Source organism: Podarcis muralis, chromosome 4, assembly GCF_964188315.1.
Source record: "Podarcis muralis chromosome 4, rPodMur119.hap1.1, whole genome shotgun sequence".
Lineage (NCBI taxonomy): Eukaryota > Metazoa > Chordata > Lepidosauria > Squamata > Lacertidae > Podarcis > Podarcis muralis.
In genome coordinates this window covers 64837812-64865564 of record NC_135658.1, presented here as the reverse complement: position 1 = coordinate 64865564, position 27753 = coordinate 64837812, and the positions used below count along the sequence as shown (strand labels likewise).

At 39.8% G+C, this 27753-nt stretch overlaps 2 protein-coding genes across 6 annotated transcripts in view; both read left to right on the top strand.

The window, feature by feature from the left end:
* The window catches only part of SMS (spermine synthase), a 35491-nt gene extending 22360 nt beyond the window's left edge, over positions 1 to 13131 (top strand). For all 3 annotated transcript variants that reach the window (XM_077927460.1, XM_077927458.1, XM_077927459.1), the window contains 6 exons: positions 417 to 573; positions 1060 to 1147; positions 3241 to 3355; positions 3754 to 3833; positions 8453 to 8568; positions 9486 to 13131. In XM_077927460.1, coding sequence (XP_077783586.1) covers positions 417 to 573; positions 1060 to 1147; positions 3241 to 3355; positions 3754 to 3833; positions 8453 to 8568; positions 9486 to 9528 — 599 coding nt within the window. In that variant the 3' untranslated portion in view covers positions 9529 to 13131. The remainder of the gene's footprint in view (positions 1 to 416; positions 574 to 1059; positions 1148 to 3240; positions 3356 to 3753; positions 3834 to 8452; positions 8569 to 9485) is intronic.
* Positions 13132 to 16579: 3448 nt separating this feature from the next.
* The window catches only part of PHEX (phosphate regulating endopeptidase X-linked), a 100020-nt gene continuing 88846 nt past the window's right edge, over positions 16580 to 27753 (top strand). Inside the window, exon 1 of one of the 3 annotated variants that reach the window (XM_077927425.1) lies at positions 16580 to 18405. In XM_077927425.1, the coding sequence (XP_077783551.1) occupies positions 18351 to 18405 (55 nt within the window). In that variant the 5' untranslated portion in view covers positions 16580 to 18350. Of the gene's footprint in view, positions 18406 to 22189; positions 23146 to 27753 lie in introns of those variants that run through there. The other 2 variants (XM_028727498.2, XM_028727499.2) reach the window with 2 other exon arrangements.

The window sequence follows — 27753 nt, the reverse complement described above, 5'->3', positions numbered from 1 at the left end:
GGGGTCAGGAGAAGGCCACACACAAGGAAGGCACATGGGGAGAGGACTGTGGGGGTTGCATGTACCCCCCAGTTTTCCCACCAGTGATGTATATAAACAAATTATGTTCGTATACATCAGGGAATAACACTGACACAGCCATTAATAGATATTTGACATTCCTCTTGTACTTTAGTGAATAACTTTAGATAGAAATGTAAAACCGCAGGTTTTATTTTTCTAAATCTGTTATAACATTTCTTGTCCCCCCCCCTTTAATTAGTCTGAATGATTTACTTTAAAATAATAATAAAGTCATTGTGGATTTCTGAAATGTAAATGCAAGCGGGTCTAACTTTATGTTCTTATTTATCACGAACAAAATAACTTTGTTATAACATGCTCACATATATCTTTTAATCCCTGTACTTTTCAAGATCTGGCAGAGAGTGACCTGGCATATACACAAGCTATAATGGGCAGCGGGAAGGAAGACTACACAGACAAAGAAGTCCTCATTCTTGGAGGTGGTGATGGGGGAATACTGTATGAAATAGTCAAATTGAAACCAAAGATGGTCACCATGGTAGAGATATCCTTTTAATAAGTGGGTGACGGTTCATTTTGAAAATGTTTTGTCATGATTTCTCCCTGTGCATTCTGTTCTCAAAGATCAAAATAGATCAGACGATTAATGCAAGCACCTCTCAGAACCATCTTACGTTCTGCATTGTGTGTCGGGCACCATAAATCTGGCTCAGATTGTCCTAATTCAGATAGACTTTAGTAGATCGTTTGACCAAGATACTTAAATGTTGGCCATTTATGATTATGCAGCAAATTTAAACTTTCTGAGCCATGCTAAGTATATTTTAAAATTAGGACTATGTGTCAGATAATTAGCTACCTATAAAGGAATGTTTAATACAGTTGTCAATAACATGTATTTAAGAGTTGTCTGAAACAGTTGTCTATTGATTATGGAATCTAAACCTTACTATTCTGAAGCAAAACTAAATAACTTATTTTAATAACTGCAACAAAATGAGTTGGTGGATTCTTAATTAGCATCAGATACATTGACCAAATGGTGATTGACGGGTGTCGAAAATATATGCGCAAAACATGTGGAGATGTCTTGGACAATCTGAAAGGAGAATGCTATCAGGTAACTCATTGTTTTAAACATGCAAAATGAAAGATGTTACCTTCATCAATGAAAATACACGTTTGGGAGTACTTTCTGATGCAATACTGTGTATTGTGTATAGCTATATACAATTCTAAGACATTATGAACAAACGATAAACTAGTAGCAGTTGATTTTCTTTTTGCTTTCAGTCACTAAAATGTATACATGTTTCGGAAGAGGCCGCATGCACTGAAATTATAATATCCATTGTTCCATCTACAGCAGGACTGTGAAATAGAGTCATAATGTATTCTGCATAAACAGGCTATATAGTACATTTATAAACTCAAGAACTAGGCATCTGAGGTATGCTAGACTTCCTAATTAGAATAATGTTATAGAAAAAATAAATAAATGGTTTCAATTCAGTTTATAAAAGGAAATATTCTAGCACCATAAAACTGAAATGGCATGTTGATCCTTATTACCTTATTTTCAGTTTTCTTTATTTTGTGAGGTCTTTGTTTTGTACAGAAAGGAATGAATGCTGGCACAATTAATGATTCCCCCCCATTGCCTTTTGTCACATTCTTTGGGGGTGGGGAGTAGTAGTAATCAAATATGAGTTCTCTGGGTAGCCTTAGGGCTTATCATGGTCTCTCAGCCAAATCTGAGAGTGGACCACAGCACAGTAGTAACCAAAGCTCCCTGGTTCATCCCTGCTGGCATCTCCACGTAGAAGTTGGAAAATGCTCCTCTGAAATCCTACAGAACAACCCAAATCTCTTTTCTGATGAGAGCAGCTTTTGCATCTCATTTGGAAACCAAGGACCCAGAGTCTGGAGGAAGAATGGGGAGTCACACAATGCCAGATGCTTGAAGTCCAGTGTGAAGTTTCCACAGTCTGTGTTTATTTGGGGAGCCATGTCATCAGCTGGTGTTGGTCCACTGTACTTCATTAAGTCCAGGGTCAATGCACCCATCTACCAGGAGATTTTGGAGCACTTCATGCTTCCTTCCGCAGATGAGCTTTATGGGGATGCTGACTTCATTTTCCAGCAGGACTTTGGCACCTGCCCACACTGCCAAAAGTACCAAAACCTGGTTTAATGCCCATGGGATTACTGTGTTTGGTTGGCCAGCAAACTCGCCTGACCTGAACCCCATAGAGAATCTATGGGGCATTGCCAAGAGAAAGATGAGAGACATGAGACCGAGCAATGCAGAAGAGCTGAAGGCTGCTATTGAAGCATCCTGGTCTTCCATAACACCTCAGCAGTGCCACAGGCTGATAGCATCCATGCCACACCACATTGAGGCAGTAATTGATGCAAAAGGGGCCCAAACCAAGTACTGAGTACATGCGCATGCTTCTACTTCTCAGAGGTCCAATATTGCTCTATTTGCAATCCTTGTTTTGCTGATTTTATTTAATATTCTAATTTTCTGAGATTGTTAATTTGGGGTTTTCATCAGCTGTATGCCATGATCATCACAATTATAACAAATAAAGGCTTGACGTATCTCGCTTTGCATGTCATGAGTCTATCTCATATATTAGTTTCACTTTTTAAGTTGAATTACTGAAATAAATGAAATTTTCCGAGTTTCACCTGTACTGATCTAGATCAAGCAGTTGTCTGACTGTATAAGACAGCTTCTTATGGCACTGTTGTGAAAGTAAGATGAGTTAAAGAATCCTGTGTAGATGGAGAATATACATTCACAATGAGGCTGAGATCATCCTTTCTCTGTCAGATAATTGTGCGCTTAACATGGGATCATACCGAAATAGAGCCCAACGCATCTGTGCAATCTGTTCATCTGAGTCTTGTGATGTTGAGGTTATGGGCATTTGCCTTTTTTGCATGTAGGCTTCTATGCAAACATTATGTGTGATATGTGAACCACCAGGCACTGACAGGCTTTGCTATACATTTTGACCACACGCTAAGGGCATTAAAAACAAAAACTATCTGTACTAGTTACTGATTTCTTCAATGTTGGTACCGTCGAAATGACAGAAACAATGGGTGAGTGATCTGAGAGTGCTAAAAAGGTAGTAGTGATCTAACTCAGGAACCCCGCATATGAAAAGTTGCCCAAATTCTACTATCGTTGTTTTTTAGGTTCTAATAGAAGATTGTATTCCAGTCCTGAAGAGGTATGCCAAAGAAGAAAGGATGTTTGATTATGTAATTAACGATTTGACAGCTGTTCCAATCTCCACATCTCCAGAAGAAGGTTAATGTCTCTCTGACCTTTTGAATGCGAACCTTGTTTACAATGAAAACTTTCATTTAAAAACCTTGATTGCAGTTGAGTAACTTCTATCTGGTAAGGGGATGGTTGGGGAGAAGAAGGCATGCATTGACCCAGGAGTGGCTTAGATGGTGTATGCATGTCAAGTGTGTGGGCATGTGTGTAGAAAATGGAGCACAGTTGGCCATTATGACAGTCCTTCTGCACACAGATGCTATGCCCTTTCCATTGTAATTGCCATGTGTTTACAAGGCATTCTATAAGCCTGAACAAAAAGATTATCGTAATGTTAATAATATTACCTTTTCCTATAGCTTACCACAGTTATGAATATTTCCTTGTGAATTGCTAATTAAACAATTAGTATTTTTCAAATTTAGATTCTACGTGGGAGTTTCTGCGGATGATTCTGGACCTTTCAATGAAAGTCTTGAAACCGGATGGAAAATATTTTACACAGGTATGGCAGATGAAAAGTAATCACAATTAAGTATGACAGCGAAGTTTGAAAGAATAAGCCTGTTTAAGATGTTACTTTGTCCCTAGGGTGAGATCGGGAGCAGTGCAAGGCTTTTATACGTATCCTACACAATCATGCTAGAGGCTGAAGTGAATCAGGGAAAATCTGGGTTTATTTGACTATGGGATTTTCCAGAACCTGAGAAAGTTCAAATAAATGCTTGGGGCTTGCTCATTGCTTTCTATGCATACCAGCATTAGGACCAGATAAGCCTGCTCCAGAATCTGGTTAAATCCGGGAGACTTAAACATAATTTGAAGTTTGGCTAAAACTGTTTTTAGAATATTAACCCAAAGCTGATTCATTTTTGTTTTACGTTTTTCAGCCTGGCTCAAGTTTTCTGATTGGTTTCAGGGAAGTTAAAATCAAATACTATTTTATATAGATAAGGTACTATACCTTATCAGAAATGATGAGGGTATTTTAGAGCTGGCATGCAGCCATCAATATTCTTACACTTTGATAATCCTACTGCATTTTTAAGGGGGGGGGGGAGGGAGAGAAAGACAACAGCCGTGGTCAGTGCCAAACAGGATGCTTATTGTTTAATTTTGTCACCTTGTGACTCTGAAATATGTAGCTAGGCAAGCTCATCCACAGATGCTTTATTTTTAAATAAACACTTTTCAGTCCTCAAGTTTTAATAGCTAAAGAGGAAATGTTTCAGCATATAAGAAGGCAATCTAGTCAATTATTCTATGTTCTCTGTTTTAAATAACTGTTACAAGCAAGGGGCCCCAATCCTTTTCTGTATCAGGAAGCGTTAGTTCCATAGCAGTAGAACACTGTCAAAATGCCAAATACCTTTTGCTGCTCCTAAAAAACGAATGCAACTAAGGAATGGCCATTAGTGTTGCTGTATGGGACGCGGGTGGAGCTGTGGGTAAAAGCCTCAGCGCCTAGGGCTTGCCGATCGAAAGGTTGGCGGTTCGAATCCCCGCGGCGGGGTGCGCTCCCGTTGCTCGGTCCCAGCGCCTGCCAACCTAGCAGTTCGAAAGCACCCCCGGGTGCAAGTAGATAAATAGGGACCGCTTTCTAGCGGGAAGGTAAACGGCGTTTCCGTGTGCGGCTCTGGCTCGCCAGAGCAGCGATGTCACGCTGGCCACGTGACCCGGAAGTGTCTCCGGACAGCGCTGGCCCCCGGCCTCTTGAGTGAGATGGGCGCACAACCCCAGAGTCTGGCAAGACTGGCCCGTACGGGCAGGGGTACCTTTACCTTTATGCTGGCAGGGAATATCTTGTGCAGTGTAGTCATCTGCATTATACTCTTTGGCCACTAGATGGAGCTTGACAACTAAAAACGTTGGCTCCTGTAATAAAATCCAAAGAGTGTTATGCGGGAGGAATATAGGGACGCAAGACACATACACACAGGCTGCTGTGTACAAACATTTGACAGCCGTTATAGTTTTGCTGACAGAATGAGAATGCACACTTTTAAAAAATGCATAGACTTAGAAGATATGCTTGATATACATATATAACGCAAACACTTGTTTTAGTTTTATTTACCTTGTTAAGTGTTTAAAACATTATCTGTATAGTTCTCAAAGTTTAGCAGTATTGGCAAAGTTTCCAAGCTCCTCTCGAAGATGGGGGTCACCCGATCCTTTGTACTTGATAAGATGATAATAAGACTGGGATTTAACTAGGAATCACAGCTTGAGATAGTAGAAATAAATGAGGGAGATTTTCCTTCTCCAACGGTTTGAGGCAATTGATCTTTGACACCTGAGGAATAATTTCTCTGCTCACCTAGCAGAGAATGTCAGCAATCTGTGTGCTCTATGTACTAATACCCTATAAGTCTGCTCATTGGGGTTCAGGGTATAGAGTGGGGTGATTATGCTCCCTCTCCATAGTTTATGGGGAAATTTGGATGGAAAATTGAGTCGTTTTTCAGAAATGTATTTCATGGAGTATTTCCAGTTCCTAATATAACCTTTTCAGTGACGTTTTTACTTAAGATTACTTAAGTGCGGTTACTTAAGATTGAAAAGGAAAGACCTTCTTTCCTCAAGTCCCCTTTCTACAACTCTTAGTTTTCAACTTTGACAGAGCCCTCAAACAGGGCTCTACTGTGTGATGCAGCAGGCATTAGGGGCAGGAGGCCCCTGTGGCCCACTATGTAATTTCAGTACAATAAAAAATGTAGGTGGGCATATAAATCCAACATGGGCCTAGGTTTGGCATATTTGATTTATTATGAACAAACCATCCTGGTGTGTGAATTTGCATAGGTCTTTTTTTTAATGTGAAGTGTGGTACTGTGAAGTGAAATATTTGCCTGCTTCTGATGCAGATGTTGTCACAGTAGTGGCATTACTCCAGGTGTCGCATAGTCCCTATTCCACATTGGTAAGAACTTGATTGTTCACTTTGGAACTCCCTTCCTATTGTGAAATCAAGCAGGTGCCCTTTTGGCATCTGTTAAATACATTCTAGATGCCTAGAAGAAGAAGGAAAAAAAAAAACATTTCTAGATGCCCAGAAAGTTGAGGTCATTTTAATCTGTTTTAGTCTTTTATGTTTTGAAGTATGATTGTGAATTCCTCTTAGTTTTATTGTTCTAATTTTTCGTAAACCACTTTGAGGTTGTTGTTTTTTCAAAAGCAGTGTATAAGTGTTATGAATGAATAGTACTGGAGAAACTATTGGATTTAATTAAGTATTTCAGAAGTATTTTCCTTCTCCCTTTCCACAATTTGCTTGCCACGTTGTCTCCTGTGATTGCTCGCGATTTGATGAGCTGGTTGATGAAACCTGGGATACTGAGGATGACAAAACTAGACTGGAGATTACTCTCATTATAGAGATTGGGTTGTGCCATTAAGCTACCTCTATACTGGCAGGATGTCCCATAAATTACCTGGTGCTGTTTTCTATTTGTGATTTCCAAATTACACACGCAGGTTGTTTATATGCTATCCCATTCAATTTAATGCTGACAAAATTACATGCTTTGTAAAAGGCAGCGGAACAAAATAACCACTGCAGGACTGCGGATAATAATAGATTACTAAACAAGTTTTATATACTTAACTTCCTTGCCTTTATATTAACCTCTCTCTTACCATTTTACGATGCTTGTGGTTCATTTAATAACTCAATTTATTTCTGAAATACTTAATTTCCTTCTGCTGTTTATTTGATGTTCTAATATTAAAAAATGAGACAATAATAATAATGTGTTTCTCTAATATAATAAACATAGAAACAAGAATATATTTCCCCTTGTTTACCTTCTGCTCCCCGCCATTCATTTTCCACCTATAATTTAAATTCCTTTTGTTCTGTATATGATTAATGATCTTCCATTCAGAATTCATATAACATTTTGTCGTGCATTTATGTATTGCCCTGTCTTAAGCCTCTTCTATATACAGTGGTACCTTGGGTTAAGTACTTAATTCGTTCCGGAGGTCCGTTCTTATCCTGAAGCACCACTTTAGCTAATGGGGCCTCCTGCTGCCACTTCGCCGCCAGAGCACGATTTCTGTTCTTATCCTGAAGCACTATTTCTGGGTTAGTGGAGTGTGTAACCTGAAGCGTATGTAACCCGAGGTACCACTATATTTCAGGAGTGGGGAATCTGCAGTCCTTCATACAGTGCTGGACCACAGCTCCCCATCACTCCTGACACTGGTCCTGCTGGCTGGTGCTGATGGGAGTTGGAGCCCAACAATATCTGAACAGCTGTAGGTTCCCCACACCTGATATATTTAATGCCACGGTTGCTATTCAGGTATAAAACTTGTCATATCTTTCTCACTCATCTCCTTAATGCTGTACTTTACACTCATTTGCAGGTAAAGATTATCTGTTATTGATGTATTCATTAGTAACGCAGTCACTTCAGAATGTTTATGTTCTTTCGACTGTCGTGAAATATTTAATTTTGATAAAATAAATGCTTCACATAGATTGAAGCCACTCTGAGCAAGTTTGATTAGTAACACTGCAGAGTCAGTACAGCATTGGCATTGAGCAATCATTCCAAATTCCTGCCTAGTGATACTGTAGCCAGTCCTTGAATTTTGTAATATGTGTTAACATTCGGAACGGGAAAGGAGTTGGTAGGATTTCTGTGTAAATATCCTTATGATGTGCTTTATCTGAATTATACCTTAAAGCTGGAGTGTTTCTTTCTTAATTTATAATTTATGAATAGTGATTTACTATATATTTCATGTTTATGTCTTACTTCCCTATCTTACGGTTTTAATATTTCTATTATAGTTTAATTGCTTTTTATCTAATATCTTTCTGTGTTGTATCCATGTTTGCTTTACTTTTTTGAGCCTCCTTGGGTCCCAATACTGAAAAAAGGTGGTATATAAACAAACAAACAAACAAATGTTAAGCAGCTCAATGAATCTTTGCTACTGGGTAGTATATAAATATTACAAATAATATAAATAAATTTGTGTCTTTTTCAAGATTCACTGACATAAGTGATTTATACCTCTGTTTATATAGAATCTATTGATGAATTTGCTCCCTTTGCATTATGTCTCCCCACAGTTTTATTGATATATAGGTCACATGTTGTCTTGCAGGGAAATTGTGTAAATCTGACTGAAGCTTTGACTCTCTACGAAGAACAGCTTGGTAGGCTATACTGTCCTGTGGCATTTTCAAAGGAAGTTGTATGTGTCCCTTCATACATGGAACTGTATCCTTGCTCAATAAATCATGTCTCTTGATAAGCACCATTGTATAAACCAAGTGAATAGTGAGTACGTCAAAGGGACTTCACTGCACATACTCTTCAAAAGATAAAGAGTATCTGAATAATGTAGGGAGGATTCTACTTCAAAATTTAATAACATGGATGGGTCTGATTTCAGCCCTACTCGGACAAGTCCATTTGAAATTAGTTGGCCTAAATCACTTGTGCCTAATTTCATTTCATTCAGTTGGTCTAGTCACAGTTTAACTTGGTCAGATACCACCCCATAACTTTCAGAAATTCTGCTATGGGTATGTTTGTTCCTAACATGTGTAACAGGCCTTAACAAGAGCTGAAGTTTTTCTTTAAAACAAGGCAGCAGAAAGGAAACGAAATAATACTAATTTCTATTTTTCAAAGTAAAGAATGATGCCCATGTTATTAAGATTGAAGTGAAGTGCCACAGGGGAAACTAATAGTGCTGTCCTAAAGAAAAGCAAGGTATTTCTCATCAACTTACCATGAAGTAAGGATATGTGGATTTGAAATGCTTGGAGTTGTTTTGTTTTTTTTAAAGTAACATTGATGTGAGAATTTTAATGACAATATATTATGCAACCAACATGTACTTTTTAAGGCTTGAAATGATGACCTGAAAGGTTGCCAACTATGGCAACAGCTTTACAAGGTATCCTGCTATTGATTATACTTCCATCAGGACAGAAGGTCATCTTTCCTGAATTATGAGGGGATGGGGCTAGGTCATCTTTGAGAATGCCTTCCAACTATGAATCTAGCCATATAACTTACAAAGGATGATAAAAGTAATGCAGATTCCAATGGAAATGATGGTTTCTTCTTCCTGTTCATAATGTGACCAAAGTGCAAAATACGTATTTGATTCCTTGACAAGTTTTTAGATGGGTATTTTATACTATTTGGAAGAAGAGAACAGATGTTTGAAGTTCAAGGTCCACACGCCACACATGCTGCATGAAGTGTGTAGGGCTTGCCACATGCTACATCTTGGCATCTTGAATCTTTAAATTATATGCTGTAGAATAGATGATCCTGAAACTTAGTCATGCTATTGATTTGTGAATTCTTTAAATGTTTTTTATTATTATTCTAATTTAAAAGCAAATGGGAAAAAATGTATATTTTGATGAGCTAGGGTGTTATTTTTTGAAAGTCAACGTAGATGAATTAGCAGCAAAGCTATAGCTGCTGAATGCACTGAACCTTTAGAATGTGATCATTTTTATTTTTTATTTTAGATCGTTGAATACCAATTTAAAAAGACAATGTTAGCATTTCAGTGTGATACCACAGAATTTTCTCTCCCTTCAGACATTAATCAGTTTAATAGTCACGGTGCTTTAAATAGACTTTAAGTGGGTTGTTTGTTAAATGATCGCTGTGCTTCCATTGGAGGAATTAAGGGCAGACGACTTCTTTCTTTCTTTTTAAGGAAACCCTCTGGCCCATTGTGGTGCTATAAAGCCACCATGATACTACTTATGGTGAATCCTTATTCTAACCCTCATGTGTCAAGATCTGTTATTTCATTTTCAGTGGGTCTTCCCAACAGGTAAATACTCAATCTCAAATGTGTGAGGGTTTCTTCAGAGGAAAAGTTCAGCACAACTAAAACGATGGGGATAAAGCCATGGTGTAATGACTGCCACATCAGAATGAACATGGATTGGGCCCAGTCTTTGGTTATAAAGGGAAAGAACTAATAGTTTCTTCATCTTCATCAGACTAGTTTTATTCTAAAGATGTTTTCAACACACAAAAGTGAAAAAAGGCTGCATTACCTCATGCACAAAGAGATTTAGAAATTACTTAATGCTGGAATAAATGCCATTGGCTTAAGAAGTCTTATTAGTGAGCTGTCATTTGACAAACCAAGCTAGCCCCCGTTAATATTTATTATAAATAGGGAGGAATAATAGATTAAACAAATTACTGTTAGTTATTTGAAACTATGGCTTGGACTGTTGCCCCAGTCCTTCAGTTTAAGCATGGAAAGCTGAAATGTGTATTGAGAATTCTTTTTATTGGTCACATACCCCTTTAGTGCAAATGTTCATGAAGTGCGAAAGGTCATTGAAAAGGAAAAATTAGCCAAGTGACTTACGAAAAAATGCACTGGAAGCTTCTTCACCAACCGCATCTACTTGAGTGGGAGCTGAGCTCAAGAGCACAGGCCGTGTCCCAGTCGTTACAATATAGTCTGTGCAGGTGAAGTTTCTGGTAGATTGTAAGCCTGAGAGTATTTATATTTTGTGCTTCTCTATAAACAGAGCGTTTACTCCTCTTAGTTGAGCCCAGCCACATGGATCTGATGGATCTTGCGGCTAAAACATCACTAGCCCATACACTGTATTTGCATATGCATGTTGAAATACCTATTGCATTTGTACTCCCCACCCTGTCTACTTCTGCACATGGTGTAAAATTATATTTTTGTAAAATCTTTCTTATGTACTGGTTGATCATTCATGTATGACTTTGCTATAGGCAAATCCTTAAAATAGCTGAGAAATACAACCTTATAATTAAAATGTTCTATCCTTCTCTTAGCAGTTTCAGACTTTACAGCAAAATTACTCCCCGCCTCCCCAAATGAAAAAAATTGTGTTGTATTTCACTGTTACATTTTCTCACCACACTAGAGAAAGGGCTGCACTTAGATTGTTTTCCCCACGCTATATTATTGCAAGATGAGAATGCACCACTCCATTCTGAGAAACCGATCACTAGGGAGAATTGCTTTATGTATTTAGAAAGGAGGGCATAGTCCTTCATAGCTACATGGAGGAATTCTGCAGTGAAGCTCAGAATTGCCAGAAACTCAGAAGGCTTTGCTGCCTTGGGGTTCTGTTGTGCTAACAAAATGGGCATATAAATAAGTAAGTTTACAATTCATAACTCCTGAATTATATGTCTTATAACTTAAAGCTACCTGATCAGTAATTTAATCTCTGTTGACTTAAATTGATTAAAAAGTTAACTGTCTGATCTCACCAGTGGTAAAGTGCAAACTTCCTTCAGCTCAGACGAAGATTGGGAAGGAACCATTATTTAAAGCTGTCTAGTCTGAGGTCATAATTAAAACATCTAGTGCTATATTTAGAAGATTACGGTTATGAACTTCCATTGGATCAGATAGCAAACATGTCTGGAGGTTCAGACCAGCCTTTTTTTCCCTACTGGCAAAAGCATATAGTTGTGTCACATTTATATCAAATTGTTTGGCCCTGCTTTTGAGTAGATTGGTAGTAGCTTAGGCAGAACCCTTCTTTCCTTTCCTTCACAATCGGACGTAAAATCTTAGGGAGCCTACAGTAAACACACATGATACTTTGTGCAGAATGTCCCAACATACACCCATGGTGTGCATCAAAGAATGCTATTATTTTCAAAACCTCATTTATTGTTTTGGGATTATGCAATGCTTGTAACTTGGAAGTAATAGCCACGTTCTTAAGTAAATTGAAGAGTTTTTGTCCCATTGTCCTACGTAGCTGGAGAGTGATCTTGACCTATTCATTCAATACCTAGGTTACAGAATTCTTCTAATAGCTATACTAAAAAAAACCAACTAGATAAATATAATTTTATAGGCATTTGTGTTGTGATTGTAAAAAAGTGGTTCTACATTTTTACTTGAATTTCCCACTTTTTTGGCTTTCTGAAGAAACTTAAGAAAGAAAACTACTGGTTAAGTATGGGTGGTTTTGGAGGAAGAATATGTTGACACTTCATTTTATTGTATACATAGATTTCATGAGCATAGCATTTGATTTTTCTGGAGAAAGGCATATTTTAGTATTACTTCCCTGGTGCATTCTATTAGATACAGAACCAAGGTTAGTCTTAAATCTGATATGAAATGAAGATCAGGAATAGATGGGAAGTGATATTGCTTGGAAAGCCAACTAATAGATGCTTCATTCTCTCAGTGAAAGGGAAACAATGGAGGGCAACTGTATTTTGTTTTTTTAAAAATGTTTTATGTAGACTATCATTATAACATAGATGTGTGTGTGTGCGTTTAAAAGCAAAATGTTATAAGCTGAACATCTCTTCCCACCCCCTTTCCCTATTACTGCTTGAATAGACTGAGGAAATGTTCAAATAAAGTGTTGTCACTCTTTATTTATATATACATACATATATATATAGTTGTTGCTGTAGTGTACAGTATGAAAAATCACTTCTTTTCTTTTTGATGTGTAAGAATTGGCGTGGGGGGGAATCAACCTTCAACAGATTAACTTTTATATATATATATATAAAATACACATGGAACAGAGTGGAACATCGGTTGTGAGTGCCTCACTACACATGCAAATCAATCCCAAAGATGGTTGGCATGGGGTGTCTCTTAATTCTTTGCACTAAAGGCTGCTTCCATCTAGTAGTGAATTTTGACTATTTAACAAAAAGAAATTTGATACCTATTCTGACTTTGCTGAAAGAAAACTTCTGGCGTTGTATCAATTGCACTAGTAACAGTGCACATATTCAAATAAAGGTACGCTGTTATTACCTGTACTGCCTGAATTGTTAATATCTGTCTATGTGCAACTATGTGCAACTATGTACCTATGTGCAACTACCTATGAGTATGCTTCATTGAACGTAGTGTGGCCTAAGAGTAAGCATGCAGAGGATTCTGCCATTTATTTCATATTGGTTTGATGAAGTGAGCATTTGTTGTGATGGTGTGGTCACTTGACCTTCAGTTGGGCACTGCTGTTTACCGGGAGGTAGGGAATGAGGTCCGTGTGGTATTAAATGTATTGGCGGAGCCAATCTGGTTCTCCCTCTAGTAAGAAACACTGCCTCGTTGTATAATCTCGCTTAATTTCACACAGAAACCTTGTGCTCCATTGACTTGGATTGCAGCCATGTTGTATTTTTACGTTTATTAAAACTTCCCATCACATCCCCCGTCTCTCGAGATAAGACCCAAATTAGAAATAAAATGAGCACCTCTCAGTGCTGTTACCTTCTGTTCATAGCTACTCTAAAATCCTGGTTTTCTCCATATGAGCAGCTATTGCTTTTGGTCTGAGGTGGGGGAAAGTGTGTGTCCCCAGGGGGAGGGTTTCCAAAGGAACCAGAGAGTAAGATACTAGGGTCATTCTGTGATACATTTCCCCCCCTTTGATATACAGGAGTATATTTGTAAATCTAGGAAGTCCCTCTGAGTGTGTAAAATCACTACTTTATTTTATGGTGGCTCCATTTTATTCACTTTCCAACTGATAGGTACTAAACCACCCAAGTTTGCTGTTGGTATAAATGTAATTGCATCATGCTACATTCTCATGCCACTGCAACCTACTTCAAGAGACTGATTTGGACGAAAGGTGTGCAATTTTTACTAATACTTTAAAGCACAGAGATGTGGTATGCAAAGTTTAAAAGGCAGTTTAAAAGTTACTTGCCCCTTTTGGCTCTGGTTTATTAATGAATCCACAAACAATGATCCTAAGAAGTCAAGAAGCTAATTCTAAAAATATACAAGATGCTAAAATGTGCTACCAAAATTTGCAGCAGTACATAAAGAGTGTTTAATTGTACTGCAGTTAAACTAGTCAGATGGCTCAAGTTTTGATTGCATTATGCAAAGTTTCAACTACAACCCCCCTCCCCCAATTATCTGGTTTATATTTGTGGTAAATGAGTGTTTGCTCATTTCATGTGGTGGCTACAGAAACCTATAATCTGGTTTGTTGGAAAGATGTTCAGGCTTCTAGAAGGAATCACCTGAACCTCCTCCCCCCCTTTTTTTTTTGTACAGGAGGACTCAGTCTTTAAAAAATTGATCAGAACACTTAACAAAGATGTCATTTGAAAATTTTTTCTAGTGTGTGGGATGTTCAGTAGTTTTGGAAGAAACTTTTATTTTCCTGACTGAAATGGATGCACTTGGGAGTGCATTTCATTAAGTGATGGAAGTTTTTAATAAAAAAAAAAACCCAGACCAAGTAAGTTGCTGCTTTATATTTATCCACAATGCAGTTACATCTCTATACTTTGTTAATATAGTAGGCTGAATTAAGTATTTTAGGATTTCAGCATTTTTAATGGCAGCCTCTTTTATTTCCACTTTCAAATCCCCTCCCCATTTTGCAGCATTTTTAATCGTGATATAAGTAGATATCTCTCCGCCTTGTGGATTTTTGAGAAGGCATGCTTCCACGTTGGTACTAACTTCAGATTGTCATTCTTTGTAGCCATATCATATTCTTCAAAGACAATGCCGAGTGCCAAGCAATCACTCAGAAGAAGAATGTAAGAAGATGACAAAAACCATGTCTGATCACCGGTCTATTGTTTTCTATGTTAGCTGGCAATTGCACTCCAACTTTCTGGGTTCTTTTGCAGCCCTACTTAGGAATGCTGGGGACTGATCTGCATTGTAATAAGAGACATAGTGTAGGCATAATAGCTAGCCCTGGAGTACAATCAGCTTCCTTGCCAGTTGCTACATAGGTGCATTAAAAAAGGTAAAGGGACCCCTGACCATTAGGTCCAGTCGTGACCGACTCTGGGGTTGCGGCGCTCATCTCGCTTTATTGGCCAAGGGAGCTGGTGTAGAGCTTCCAGGTCATGTGGCCAGCATGACTAACCCGCTTCTGGCGAACCAGAGCAGCACACGGAAACGCCGTTTACCTTCCTGCCGGAGCGGTACCTATTTATCTACTTGCACTTTGACGTGCTTTCGAACTGCTAGGTGGACAGGAGCAGGGACCGAGCAACGAGAGCTCACCCTGTTGCGGGGATTCGAACTGCCGACCTTCTGATGGGCAAGTACTAGGCTCTGCATTACCATAGAACAAATGTTCACAGGCTTCTTGTCTATATGAGTTACACCCTACAGCTTTTCAGGATGGAAACCGTTCCCATTTTCAGTTATACATTCTTCTCTTTATTTGGAGACTCGACAGAATGCTGCTGTGTGGTCGTCTTGACTACAACTTCTTCCCAGCGGGAAGGTTGGTTGTTTTAATCTGCACATCAAACGGCCACAAATCACTTAGCTTATTCTAGCATTCTCATTTCTAGTGTTTGTTCAAAATGCATGGTGTGTTTATATAAATATATGAAGCTCCTTGCCCTCAAAATGTTGTTGTTGTTTAGTCGTCTTAGTCCTGCTCGGCTCTCTGTGACCCCATGAACCAGAGCATGCCTTGGAAACACTCACTTTCATTTCAGAGCTTCTACTTTTTTATGTCTATGGAGTTTTCTTGGCAAAATACTGGAGTGGATTGCCAGTTCCTTCTCCAGGTGGATCACATTTAGTCTAAACTCTCAGCTGTGACCTGTCCGTCTTGGGTGGCCCTGCACGGCATATCTCAGAGCTTCCTGGAGTCATTCAAGCCCCTTCGCCACGACAAGGCAGTGATCCATGAAGGAGCCTCAAAATGTATGCATATGAATATAAACCTAAAAGAAAAAGTGGGGGGAAATCCTGTTCTTTTGGCTCACTGGTTAATGGAAATCCACCCAGAGAACTATCATTGACATGGATGAGAGAGAAGGTACCATTAAGCGCCTTTCTGTGAAGATTCCAACTGCCATCAAGTCAGCTACCTAAGAAACTGGCAGAAGCTACTCTTTCCTCCAAGCCTGGATGTTGCCAAAATCTCTGTTCCTGAATCTGATGAGAGGTTAAAAGCAAATGAGCTGTTCTTTATCACAGGCAAGAGAGTGCCTGTAACTTTTAGAACTTGTGCCTCAGCTTGCTCTTCCCTCATGATTCCTTTTTCCTGGTGTGCCATGTCTTTATAGATTGTGAGCCTGAGGGCAAGGACTGGCCCATCTTAAAACTGATTTTTGTAATGTCTCATTGGAGCCCTTTTGGCTAAAGGGCCAGGGTATGAATGCTGTAAATAATAAAAAAATCTATTTTATTCCACTTCCCCGTTGAATGTATATATTTACATTCAATCGGTTCAGAAGACATTGCTTCATCCCCCCCCCCCCCCCGACCAGCGGTTTTCTTTTGTGAGTACTTTCAGATAGAAAAGTTACGGGAAGTGTCACGCAAGGGCTGCCCAGGAACATAGCAATTTGGTTTACCAGGATAATTATATTTAGTTCTTTAATGTTCAGTTCTTGCGGATTTTGTGTGTGTGTGTTTAAGGAAGGCAAACATTTGGCCTCATTTATTCCATCCTGTGAGGAGGCTTTGTGGTGTTTTCAGTTAACAGTTACCTTGGCTGTAAGAGGTTCAAGATTAAAAGGTCATTTACATTCTCATTCTGAAAATGATAGTTGACACAGATTTGTACTTTCATAAATTACAAAAAGTGATAGAAAGTAATATTACATTAACCAGCACACCAGGTTTCCCACTTCTTGGTTAACGTAAGACATGAAGCTTGAAAACCTAGGCATGTTTGTTTATTTTACTACATTTCTATCCCATTTTCTGTCATGGAACCAAAGACAGTGTACATGAGGTGTTCATGCACCCATCCAAGCCGTGGCTAAACAGACCTACTTAGTTTCAGCAAAGTGGTGGCCTCTGTATTCAACAGGGCTTCTTCCCAGGATTACTGTACATGGAAGTTACAGCCTTAATCTGTTAACAAATATCCGTATCCTGTGGTACATTACCTGTCTCCCCCTAAATACATAGCTGCATTGGAGTGCCAGCTGTGCTGGTCGGCATCCCTCACGAAAACTGACTTAGAATTTTCAGTAATAGATCTGACATCTACCTACCAGTTAATTATCTGTAATTCATGGGAAGTTTGTTTTAAAAAGGTGGTGGGTATTACAATACAGTGTAGAGGCCACCACTCTGAGAGCACTGCTTTGCTCCAAGCATCTTGAAGGAAAGGATTTTAAGCAGGCCTCTACCTGAAGACTCTTAAAAGTGTAAGTGTTCCTGTGTAGATGAGCAAGGCCTGGCTCAGTTCAGACTCTGGGCCTCAATAAATCAAAATGAACAGTGAGCTAATAGTAAGCCCATGCTGTTTGTGGAGAGTTGACTTTTAATGTTCCTACCTGTTTGTGGGCAAAACCAGAGGTGCCCCAAAGCCATTTTCCATACTGCCTACATTTCTAGTATGCAGCCAATGTCAAAAGGTGAAGAAAGCAACAAAGTGTTACTACCAAACTCTTAAAATGTAGTCTGGTTGTTGTAATTTACAGCCTTCTGTCTTGGTCTTCAGTTACCTATCACATCTTGATATATATGCTTGTTTCGGGATCTCTTCTTCCAAACACAAGTATACTTTGGACTGCAATTTAAAGTTTACAGCATGAAGTGTGCTTTCTCATATCAATTATTTCCTGAATTTGGCCATCAGGCATCATCAAGATTCATTAGGCATCTAATGTTTTGTTCTGCACATAGGGATGGGCAAATCTGGCCATTTCACTTCCCTATTTCCCCCCAAAATTAAGTTCTTCACATTTCTGTAGCAGTTTGCAATTTAAAAAAACCTATGAAGGCTAGAAACTTGATGTAAAACAAACCTCAGAGTTTAAGCAGCCACATGATATGTAAGGCATGTGGACATAATTTGACAAAGCTCACACTGTAAGTTCCCTGTTGGACTATATCTGCTTTCAGTGTGGGCAATATGCCATTTATAATAATCTGCTCCACCGCACTATAAATGAGATGGGCCACAGAAGCTCCTCTGACCTCAAACTTTTGGGCCTCAACTTAAGCTTGATACCCTATATTTAAAAATCCTGACTTACAGAGAGACAAACATCGGTCTGCAGCCTATAGTAACCAACCTATGTTTTTCAGCAGAAAGAAACACATCAACATTGAACAACTGGCTTTTTGTCAAGGTAGGTTACTATGTATAAAAAAAGCAATGCCTACCACAGTTTCAACAAAAGGTGAGTTCTCCAAAGGAAAGGCAAGAAGGCTGGCGCCTTACCCTCTTAATCCATATATTCCCATAGGGAAGTTGTGTCAGTGTTAAATTCCCATAAGTAACACACATCTCCAGCTTTCATTGTGCTCTAAATGTGGAGTTTAAAATAATGCAGATAGTATTTTGTGCTGGACTTCAGAATTAGGAACAGGGAAACAGCTGTATATGTCTATGCAATGGAATGGAATGCGGCAAATGCGATTGACACTTTTTAAATTTTAGTTGCATGCTCACAATAGCTCCTGTTGACCAGCATATCTTTTTTACATCTAATACTGAGGATGTGAAATACTGTCCAGGCTACATCAGAGGGAGAGGGTGTACTATAGTGAGAATCTCTTTGATTGCAACATTAACCTTCTCTTGGCATTCAAGAGTTCTTGAAGATGCCGATTCTCCCAGTGCCCCAAGAAACCTGTTAAGAAGCTGTCAGAAATTGCCTTATTGCACTGGCAGATTCAGGACATTCATATTTTAATAATAACTTCACTGTCTTTCAACCTGAGAGATCTCCAGATCATTTTACACACAATGGGCCGTAACAGTGATGCTGCTCCTCATCAGAAGTTTTATTAGGCTTACCTGTGATGAGATTTGAAATTGTGATGTGGGTCCAGTGTTGCTCATTCCACTGCCATCATGGAAGATGAAGATGAGGCTGCTCATGCCTTGTTCCTCACTCCCACCCCTCCCATGGTCAGGTTTCTGGTTGCTCATATGCTACGTCCACCAGCCTGTGTGTGCTGTTGTTTAGTGTCACATTGGTACAAGTCAGACTTCGCCCATCCTTGATTTGAAAATGGATGAGGGAGCTGATCTGGTATGCGCTACTAAGACCTTTGTGGGTGAGCTGGGAAGAGTTGATCTGTCCTAGCTGTGTCTGCTCAGATATTCAGTACAGTATCAGCAGAGGCTGCAGGCACCAGGGGCGGGGAAAGATTTGCTGTGCAATTGTTTTTATATGCACAGTTGTTTTATATACCTTTGTACTGTATTGTGAAATCATCTTTGGATGTTTCACAGGTTTCCAGACCCTTTATCATCCTGGTCACCTTCCTCTGTACATGTTTCAGCTTGTCAATATCCTCCTTAAAGCGTGGTGCCCAGAACTGGACACAGTACTGGAGGTGTAGTCTAACCAAGGTGGAATAGAGCAGGACTATTACTTCCTTTGATCTGGACACTTCTGTGGATGCAGCCTAGAACAGCATTTGCTTTCTTCTTCTGCTGCATCCTACTGTTGACTCAGTTAAACTTGTGGTCTACTAAATCCCCTAGATTATAGAATCATAGATCCTTTTCACTTTTCATATGATCCTTTTCACATGTACTACTAGCAATCTTGGTGTCCCTCATCCTATATCTGTGCAGCTGGTTCTTCATGCCCAAGTGTAGAACGTGACATTTGTCCCTATTGCAATTCATTTTATTATTTTGGGCCCAGTTCTCCAATCTGTTAGTCATCTTGAATCCTGAGTCTGACTTCTGTGGCACTACCTAGCCCTCCCAATTTGGTGTCATTTGATGAGCAGCCCTCAATTCTTTCGTCCAAGTTGTTAATAAAGACACTGAACAACAACAGGCCCAGGGTAGAACCCCACTTGTCCCTTCCTTTCAGGATGATGAGGAACCATTAGTGAGCACTCTGAGTTTGGTCAGTTACAAATTCACCTAACCATAACCTTGTCCAGCCCACATTTTACGAGCTCCGCAGGAATATAATGAGGGACTTTGTCAAAACCCTTATGGAAATCAAGATACACTACATCCATAGCATTCCTGAGCCATCAAGCTTGTATCTCCATTTTAAAAAAAGAAAGAAATGAGGTTCATCTGGCATGACTTGTTTTTGAGAAACCCATGCTTGGTCTTGGTAATCACAGCATCCTTTTCTATGTTCCTGTAGCCCAGCTGATTAACATCTGTTCTAGAACCTTTCCTGGTATCAATGTCAAGCTGACCAGTCAGTAGTTTTCGGGATCTTCTTTTCTCCATTTTTTGAAGATGGGGACAACATTCGCTCACCTCTAGGCTGCAGGGACCTCTCCTGTTCTCCCAAGAATTCTCAAAGATTATAAGAGGTGTTGAGGGGACCTCTGCAAACTACTTTAGTATCCTTGCATGCAGCTCATCAGATCCTGGAGATTTGAATTCATTTAAAGTAGCTAGGTGTTTCCTTAACACATCTTTTCATATCTTGGGCTGCAACTTCCTCCTTGCATCCTTAATTCTGTTATCACAAAATTGGACACTGCTTTCCTTTTGGCTGAAGACAGGTGCAAAGTAGGTGCTGGGCAGTTCTGCCCTCTCTCTGCCACCCAATAGCCTATTTCCATCTTCTCCACGCAGAGAACCTACAATTTGTTCTTCCTCTTGCTTCGAACATAGCTGAGGAAACCTTTTATTATGTGCCTTCAATATTTCTCCTTTAAGAAACTCCCATCTATCTTGGACTCCCTTCTCTTTGAATATTTAGCCCGAGCAAACTCAGGCAACATTTAGCCTTTCTGAAACAAGGGTGGTGGTGGTTTGAGTTAATGCTATGTGTGACAGCTAATTGTGGCAAGTAATGGTGTCCACAGAAGCAAGTGCCTTCAGATGGACAACTGCTTAATGCAGCTGGCACTGATACAATGTGTCTGTCTTAATGAAGTTGGAGTATTCAAACATGAATTATATGATGCTATGTGATGCCACGGAAACACCTTTCCCAGTATAAGCCAATTTAGTGGCAGACAAGGATGCACATTGCCATGTGACATCATGTTTAACTTTTTCAGTTTTTCAACCCAATAGTGTATTTCTGGATACTGTGAAAGCAAAGCAGTTTCACTGGAATTCTGTAGAAAAAGGAAAAATAAAAAAAGGAAAGGAAAAATGTAGAAATTTGTGCATCTAAGGGCAGGTAGGTTTACACTGGCAAATACAGAAAGGAACAGAGCAGAAAGATGTAACTAGTTATTGCAAGAGGATCAAAGGTGGTGTGAAAACAGAGGTCAGCTACTGCCTGTAAGAACTTCAGCCAATGAAACATGGCGAAATGTTCTGACTGAAGTCATTCTGTGTTTTTAACTATCCTTTTCAGAAAAAGGCTCAGGGAGAGGACAATGGCAGATCTTGGCAGGAGCAGACTTAGAATTTGGAGCCAAAGTTGAGTTTCACAATCTGCTGTCAGTTCCAGGACTCAGTCCTGGAATCTATATATAAGATGGAAAACACTGTAGTGTAGAAAACACTTCTGAGCATATGCAATTTTCTCACTGGTGAAGAACAGTAGTTCTTTCTTTGTAAATATGAGGTTAAGGACATAACAGATTTGGAGATAGATAACAGATTAGGAGACAGATAGCAAATTTAGACTGCAACCATAAAAAACCAATCACACTGAACTCACTGGACCTTACTTCAGACTTAAGTATTTCTGAAGGCAGTAAAATTTAATCCTGGAAATTTTAAACACTCTCCATTACAAAGGAGCCAATTCCAGATTTCACTCTTTAAAATGTGAAATCTATATATTTGGATTCCAAACACGGATTTCACATTTTAAAAGGTTCAGTCTGATTAAAACTGATTCTAGAAGACCAGATCCACTCCAGAGTTAGAGCATATATGCACAATGCCCTCCTCATGGACCAAACCCAGTTATTTAATGTTTCTCACCCTCACAGTCAGTCTGCCTGCCTGCCTGCCTGCCTGCCTGCCTGCCTGCTGCTCATCTCAGCTTTCCTCCTCAAAACGAAGGACTATGTTTGGACAGAGCTTACAAAAGCACCACAGTCCCTGAAATATAACTTTCCCATGTCTTTAAAACCCTTCTGTAGGCTGTTTTAATAACTGCTTTGCCTTCACTTAAGCATGACTCTGATGCTTGGCACTTGGTGTCGTACACAAACATCCCAAAATAAAAATGCTACAAGATATCCCAGGAACTCCTCAGGAGCTTTAAAAAGAGATTTGCGCTTGGGGACCAGATGTCTTTTCTTCAATGAAGACAAATGGTGCGACTAGGCTGAAAAGGAACCACCATCAGCACATAATGAGATTTCTTAAATAGGTGCAAGGAAACTTTCCTGTCAACGTAGTGCCTGAAAAACTTTGTCAGATGTCCAGTTCCTGATTGGAAGATTTTTTTTTTTTTAATGTTTTAATTGCTGGAAGTTGGAATAGTTAAACCATCTGTTTGGGCAACGTTGTGAAATGTTTATGTCTTGAACTGCTGATAAAAGTGGTCTGCTTGCAAACAGTGAGTGCAATAAATTAAATTGTCCCTGCCGGTCTTTCCAAGTCTTGGTCAGAGAAGAAACCCAAGGCTGCATTTTATGTGGTTCTCCTCCTCACCCCCACCCCATTTTGGGAAGAGTGAGAGACTTGGAAATGTGTCCTGACAGTAGCATTACTTATACGAAATAAGAGCAGTTGGGGAAAGGGCACCCATGGATGGGACTTCTCTGTGAATGAACAGGAACGAGCCGCAGTAGAAAGAAAAGCAGACCTTCTTTCAGAGAGCTTTGCAAGTCCAACGTGATGGAAGGCGAGGCAGCAGGGGGTTCGATGCCAGCCGGCAAGAAAGCAGCCAGCAAACCGATGCGGATAGCCCTTGGCGTGTTCGTGACCAGCACGGTCGCACTTGGCACTGCGCTTTTCCTGGGTAAGTGTCAAAAAAACTGTGGCAGCATAAAATGAAACTTTTGCAAGGCTCTTTAAAAACAACCCTGGCTACAACAGCTTTGCCACTTGTATTCGGTTTGCTTAACTATGCTAATCACATTTTAATGTTCCTTCACTCCCACTGCTATTCAGTTGAAACGATGAATGAGCTTTTTGTTGGTGGAGGGTCTTGGCTCTATGTGAAGGACTACCTAAGAGGATTCAAAGGTCCTGAAGTTACTATCCTGCTGCACTAGGATTCTGCAGAAATTGCAAATTAAGTTGACACTTTCCATTTTTAGTATTTGGAGATTCACTAAAAGCACATTTCATGCATCCCCCCCCCCCCCCGAATTCACCAGCTGACTGGGAAATATCAAAGGTGGCTGTGAAAACATGTTAAAAAGCAATGTAAAATCAGAAGCCTGCAGATTAAACACACACACACACACACACACACACATATTCTAAGTTGGTATCAACAACTGGCTGGATCCAAAAGACATCCACTAAGTCACAATATCTCTCAAGTTGTGATGATTAACATACGGCTTCTGAATAAATACCGCTAATAGCTTATGTGTCTTTCAAAGATTGAATTTCATGCATGTACGTTTTGCGGGGGCCCTTTTAGGGAGTCCTTCCATTTGATTTTCAATGCAACGATGGCTAAGTCTGCTGTCCTATACCCACTTTCCTAGAAGTAAGCCTCATTGGATTCAGTGAAGCTTCCAAGTAGAGATTGCATGGGAAACGTTCTACTGGTGTTTTGGACAGTCCGCATAGATACCATTAAAAAATTAATAGATGAATCGTGGTCTTTAAAGAGGTGAGGAAATAATCTCTTCATCAGATGCTTTAACTAAATCTGAAAGAGCTGAAATACAAATATTTCCTACCCAATATCTTGTTGCTGTGATGAAGAACTTGAATTATTGCATGATAGTCATTGCCAAGATCCATTTACTGAATGATTTATTCAAAATATTGTGGTCAAAGGGGTTGCAAAGAGTAAGGTAATGCAGTGGCCATGTCTACATATTCAAAATTAATCTCTATAGGCATTATTAGAATTGTAAGACTATGAGGGGAGGAGGGGAAGATATCTAACAGAGAATTCGAAGTACAGTGGTACCTCGGGTTACATACGCTTCAGGTTACAGACTCCGCTAACCCAGAAATAGTGCTTCAGGTTAAGAACTTTGCTTCAGGATGAGAACAGAAATCGTGCTCTGGCGGTGCGGCAGCAGCAGGAGGCCCCATTAGCCAAAGTGGTGCTTCAGGTTAAGAACAGTTTCAGGTTATGTACGGACCTCCGGAACGAATAAGTACTTAACCCAAGGTACCACTGTACCTTTATTATGCTTTCCATGGTCATGGCAGTTAAACTAGCACAGGACCTGATACAAGGTTGTAGCATAGAGGTACCATCTATGCCTAATGAAAATATATTGCTCTTTGTATCTGTTGTATAATCCCAGTGGATTGAAAAAGGCCACAGCGCCCACCTAGTCATTTCCTCAGTAGTAAGTCCTGCTGAATTCAATGGGGGCTTACTCTCAGATGAGTGTGGACAGGATTGCAAGCCACTGAACAGAAAATGATTTTCCTTACTGAGTGCCTTTAACAGAATATCCCAGTCTATAGATTATTGTCTGGGTATATATATTCTACACATAGGAGATCAAAATTAAAACTTAATTTTGCAAAGGAATTATGCATTCTTTTTTAAAGCTTTGCATGCTTTAATCTGCCTTCCAAAGACTCTTTATTATATGCTTTTTTTCAAACCTGATGGAGAGGACAAAAAAACAAAGCAAAATTCTATGGTTTAGAGTCAGCCTCTAGGGCCACAGAAACAGGAGACAGGCAGCCAGCTACCTGTAGTAATCCCTCCCCCCATGAGAACACACTATGCAGAACTATTTTCCTTTACGACTTTTTTCAGCCACACTGTGCAAGGTTTCTCCAGAACATTCTTTAAACATCATTACTATGCAAAATCTCAGATTGACTCTTGGATGCACTCAGTACACACAGTCCCCAACTTCTGTACAACTTTCAGAGCCCAGTACTGCAAATATATACAAACAATCTTCTTACTGTTGTTAGCCGCTCTGAGCCTGGCTTCGGCTGGGGAGGGCGGGATATAAATAAAAATTATTATTATTATTATTATTATTATTATTATTATTATTATTATTATTCTTCACATGCACAGCAATTTACTTGAAGGCATTTTTTCCATGCATGCATTTTTTATAATTGTTTATAGGGCTCATGGATAACACAAGCTCTAACAACAGCTAAAGAGCAAAGTAATGGGATGGAATGAATATAGGGCAAACTCTATTGTATGCACGTTGTAATAACAAAAAGGTTTTTTGAAAAATGGAAATTTGTTTTGGGAGGCTGAGTGACAAAGAAAGGGAAGTTTAATAGGACTGCGCTTGTCCCTCTCCTGATACAATTTGGGGCCCGATTCTGCACTTTAGAGCAGCCCTGATCCAACCTGGGATGATCTAAGCCTGATGCAACACAGATCCAGAGAATTGTGGGCCTCACAATGTTTAACCAGGATCTTAAACCTTAAGGGTGGGATGAATGCCACACTATGGTGAATGACTGGTCAATGCAAACATTGCAGCTGGAACTATCCCACTTTCCCTTCCCTTCTGCACTGTTCTCAGTTATTCCCAGACAACCCACCAGCCGTCAGTTATGGGGGGGGGGCACAAGGGGAGGAGAGGGGAGAAAGCCCCGTTGTGCAAGCAGTTGTCCTTGGACAGGACTTCCACTCATGGGGCTTGTGTTAGGTCAGGCATGGCCAAACTTGGCCCTCCCGCTGTTTTGGGACTACAACTCCCACCATCCCTAGCTAACAGAACCAGTGGTCAGGGAAGATGGGAATTGTAGTCCCAAAACAGCAGGAGGGCCAAGTTTGGCCATGCCTGTGTGAGGTGAATCCCACCCCATTAATCATGTGGGGAGGAGCATAAGGGAGGAGGAGATGTACCCTTTCTCTCTTCACTGTCTAACCATCCTCCCTTTTTACAGTGCCAGATCACTCCAGGTGGACCCAGTCTGACCTGAGCCTGCTCAAACCCATCCTGGATATATCACTGTCCACCCCAAATTGACTTGGTTTGGTTTGGGTTCAAGGATTCAGTCGTACTGGTTGCACATCCCTAATGCTTCACCCTTTCCCCACCAGATGTTTCCCCACCCCAAATCACTCTGTTCAAACTGCTTTTTTCTCTGCAGAATTCCAACAATCTACTGGAATTACCTAACCACTACCTTTGCCCTTTCTTCTTCTGAAAATTGTAGCACCCTAAGGCCGCTTTCAATTTTTTAAAAAAACTGTTGTGCTTGGTTACCATTTATATCATGTTTTTAATTCACTGCATCCCATAAGCTCAGAGCAGAGAGCTTCTCTTTGAGGAGCAAAATTTGTCAGTAATAAAACATTTGAATATATGCAATTTTTAAATAGCCATAAAAATCAAGTCCTGTTCATCCTCGGCAGCTAGATACAGTGGTACCTCGGTTTACGAACTTAATCCATTCTGGAAGTCTGTTCTTAAACCAAAGTCATTCTTAAACTGAGGCGCGCTTCCCTAATGAGGCCTCCCACTTGTCTCACTTATTTCAGCAGGTCTCATCTAAGGGAAGTGTAGTTTGTTAAGGGTGCTGAAAGTTGTTCGGAGGCTCCTCTTCCCCTCCCAGAGTTCCTTGGGAAGAGGAATTGATTGTTAAGCCAACTGTCAGGACCCTCAACAAACTACAGTTCCAAGAATTATTTGAGGGAAGCCATGACTGTTTAAAGTGGTATGATACTGCTTTAATTGTATAGTGCAGCTGGAGCTTAAGCCTGGGGCCAACACATAATGTTTACATAGTAAAGGAATGACTTCCTTTACATAGTAAATGAATATATTTTAGTTCTCTCACTCATTGTTCTTCATAATTTAAGAACCATCCCTAATAGTGAAAGAATTAGCACGTTTGAAGCAAAATCTTTCCAAGCATACTAATTATTTTTCTCAAACTAACATTGCTTCAGATCTCAAACAGCTTGATTTAGAGTAACCTTCTTGAGATCATTTCTGCTCTTCCCGTTAGCAGCTGGGGTCCAAATTCATCATTGTGGAGCTATATTGGTTCATCTACCAGTGTGGTGAAATGCAAAGGACACAACTCCATCTCTCTCCATTTCCTTCCTCCTTTGCTAGACTGGCCTTAGAGCGTCCTCAGGAAGTGAATGGCTTTAGCTGCTACACTCCTGCACCCTTTTCTTCCCAGTTCTTGAATCATTCTGCTCTCTTTGTATCAGCCTTTGGAGAAAAAATAGAGAATGGCAGGTAAAACATAAGCATCTGTCTCTTTGGCATGCTGGCTAGCAATCTGATTCAGGACTGAGTCCTATATTACATTGGTGGTGTGTTGTTGTGGCTGAAAAGATAAACAGTGGGAGTGCTGCTCCCTGCGCTGTTTGACAAACGGCACCCGTTTGTTTTCTTTCTGGCAACCATTGATGCTGCCAGTGTAACCTGAGCATTGTCTAATACTTTTTGACTTACTATTGCATGCGTTGACCAAGGATGCT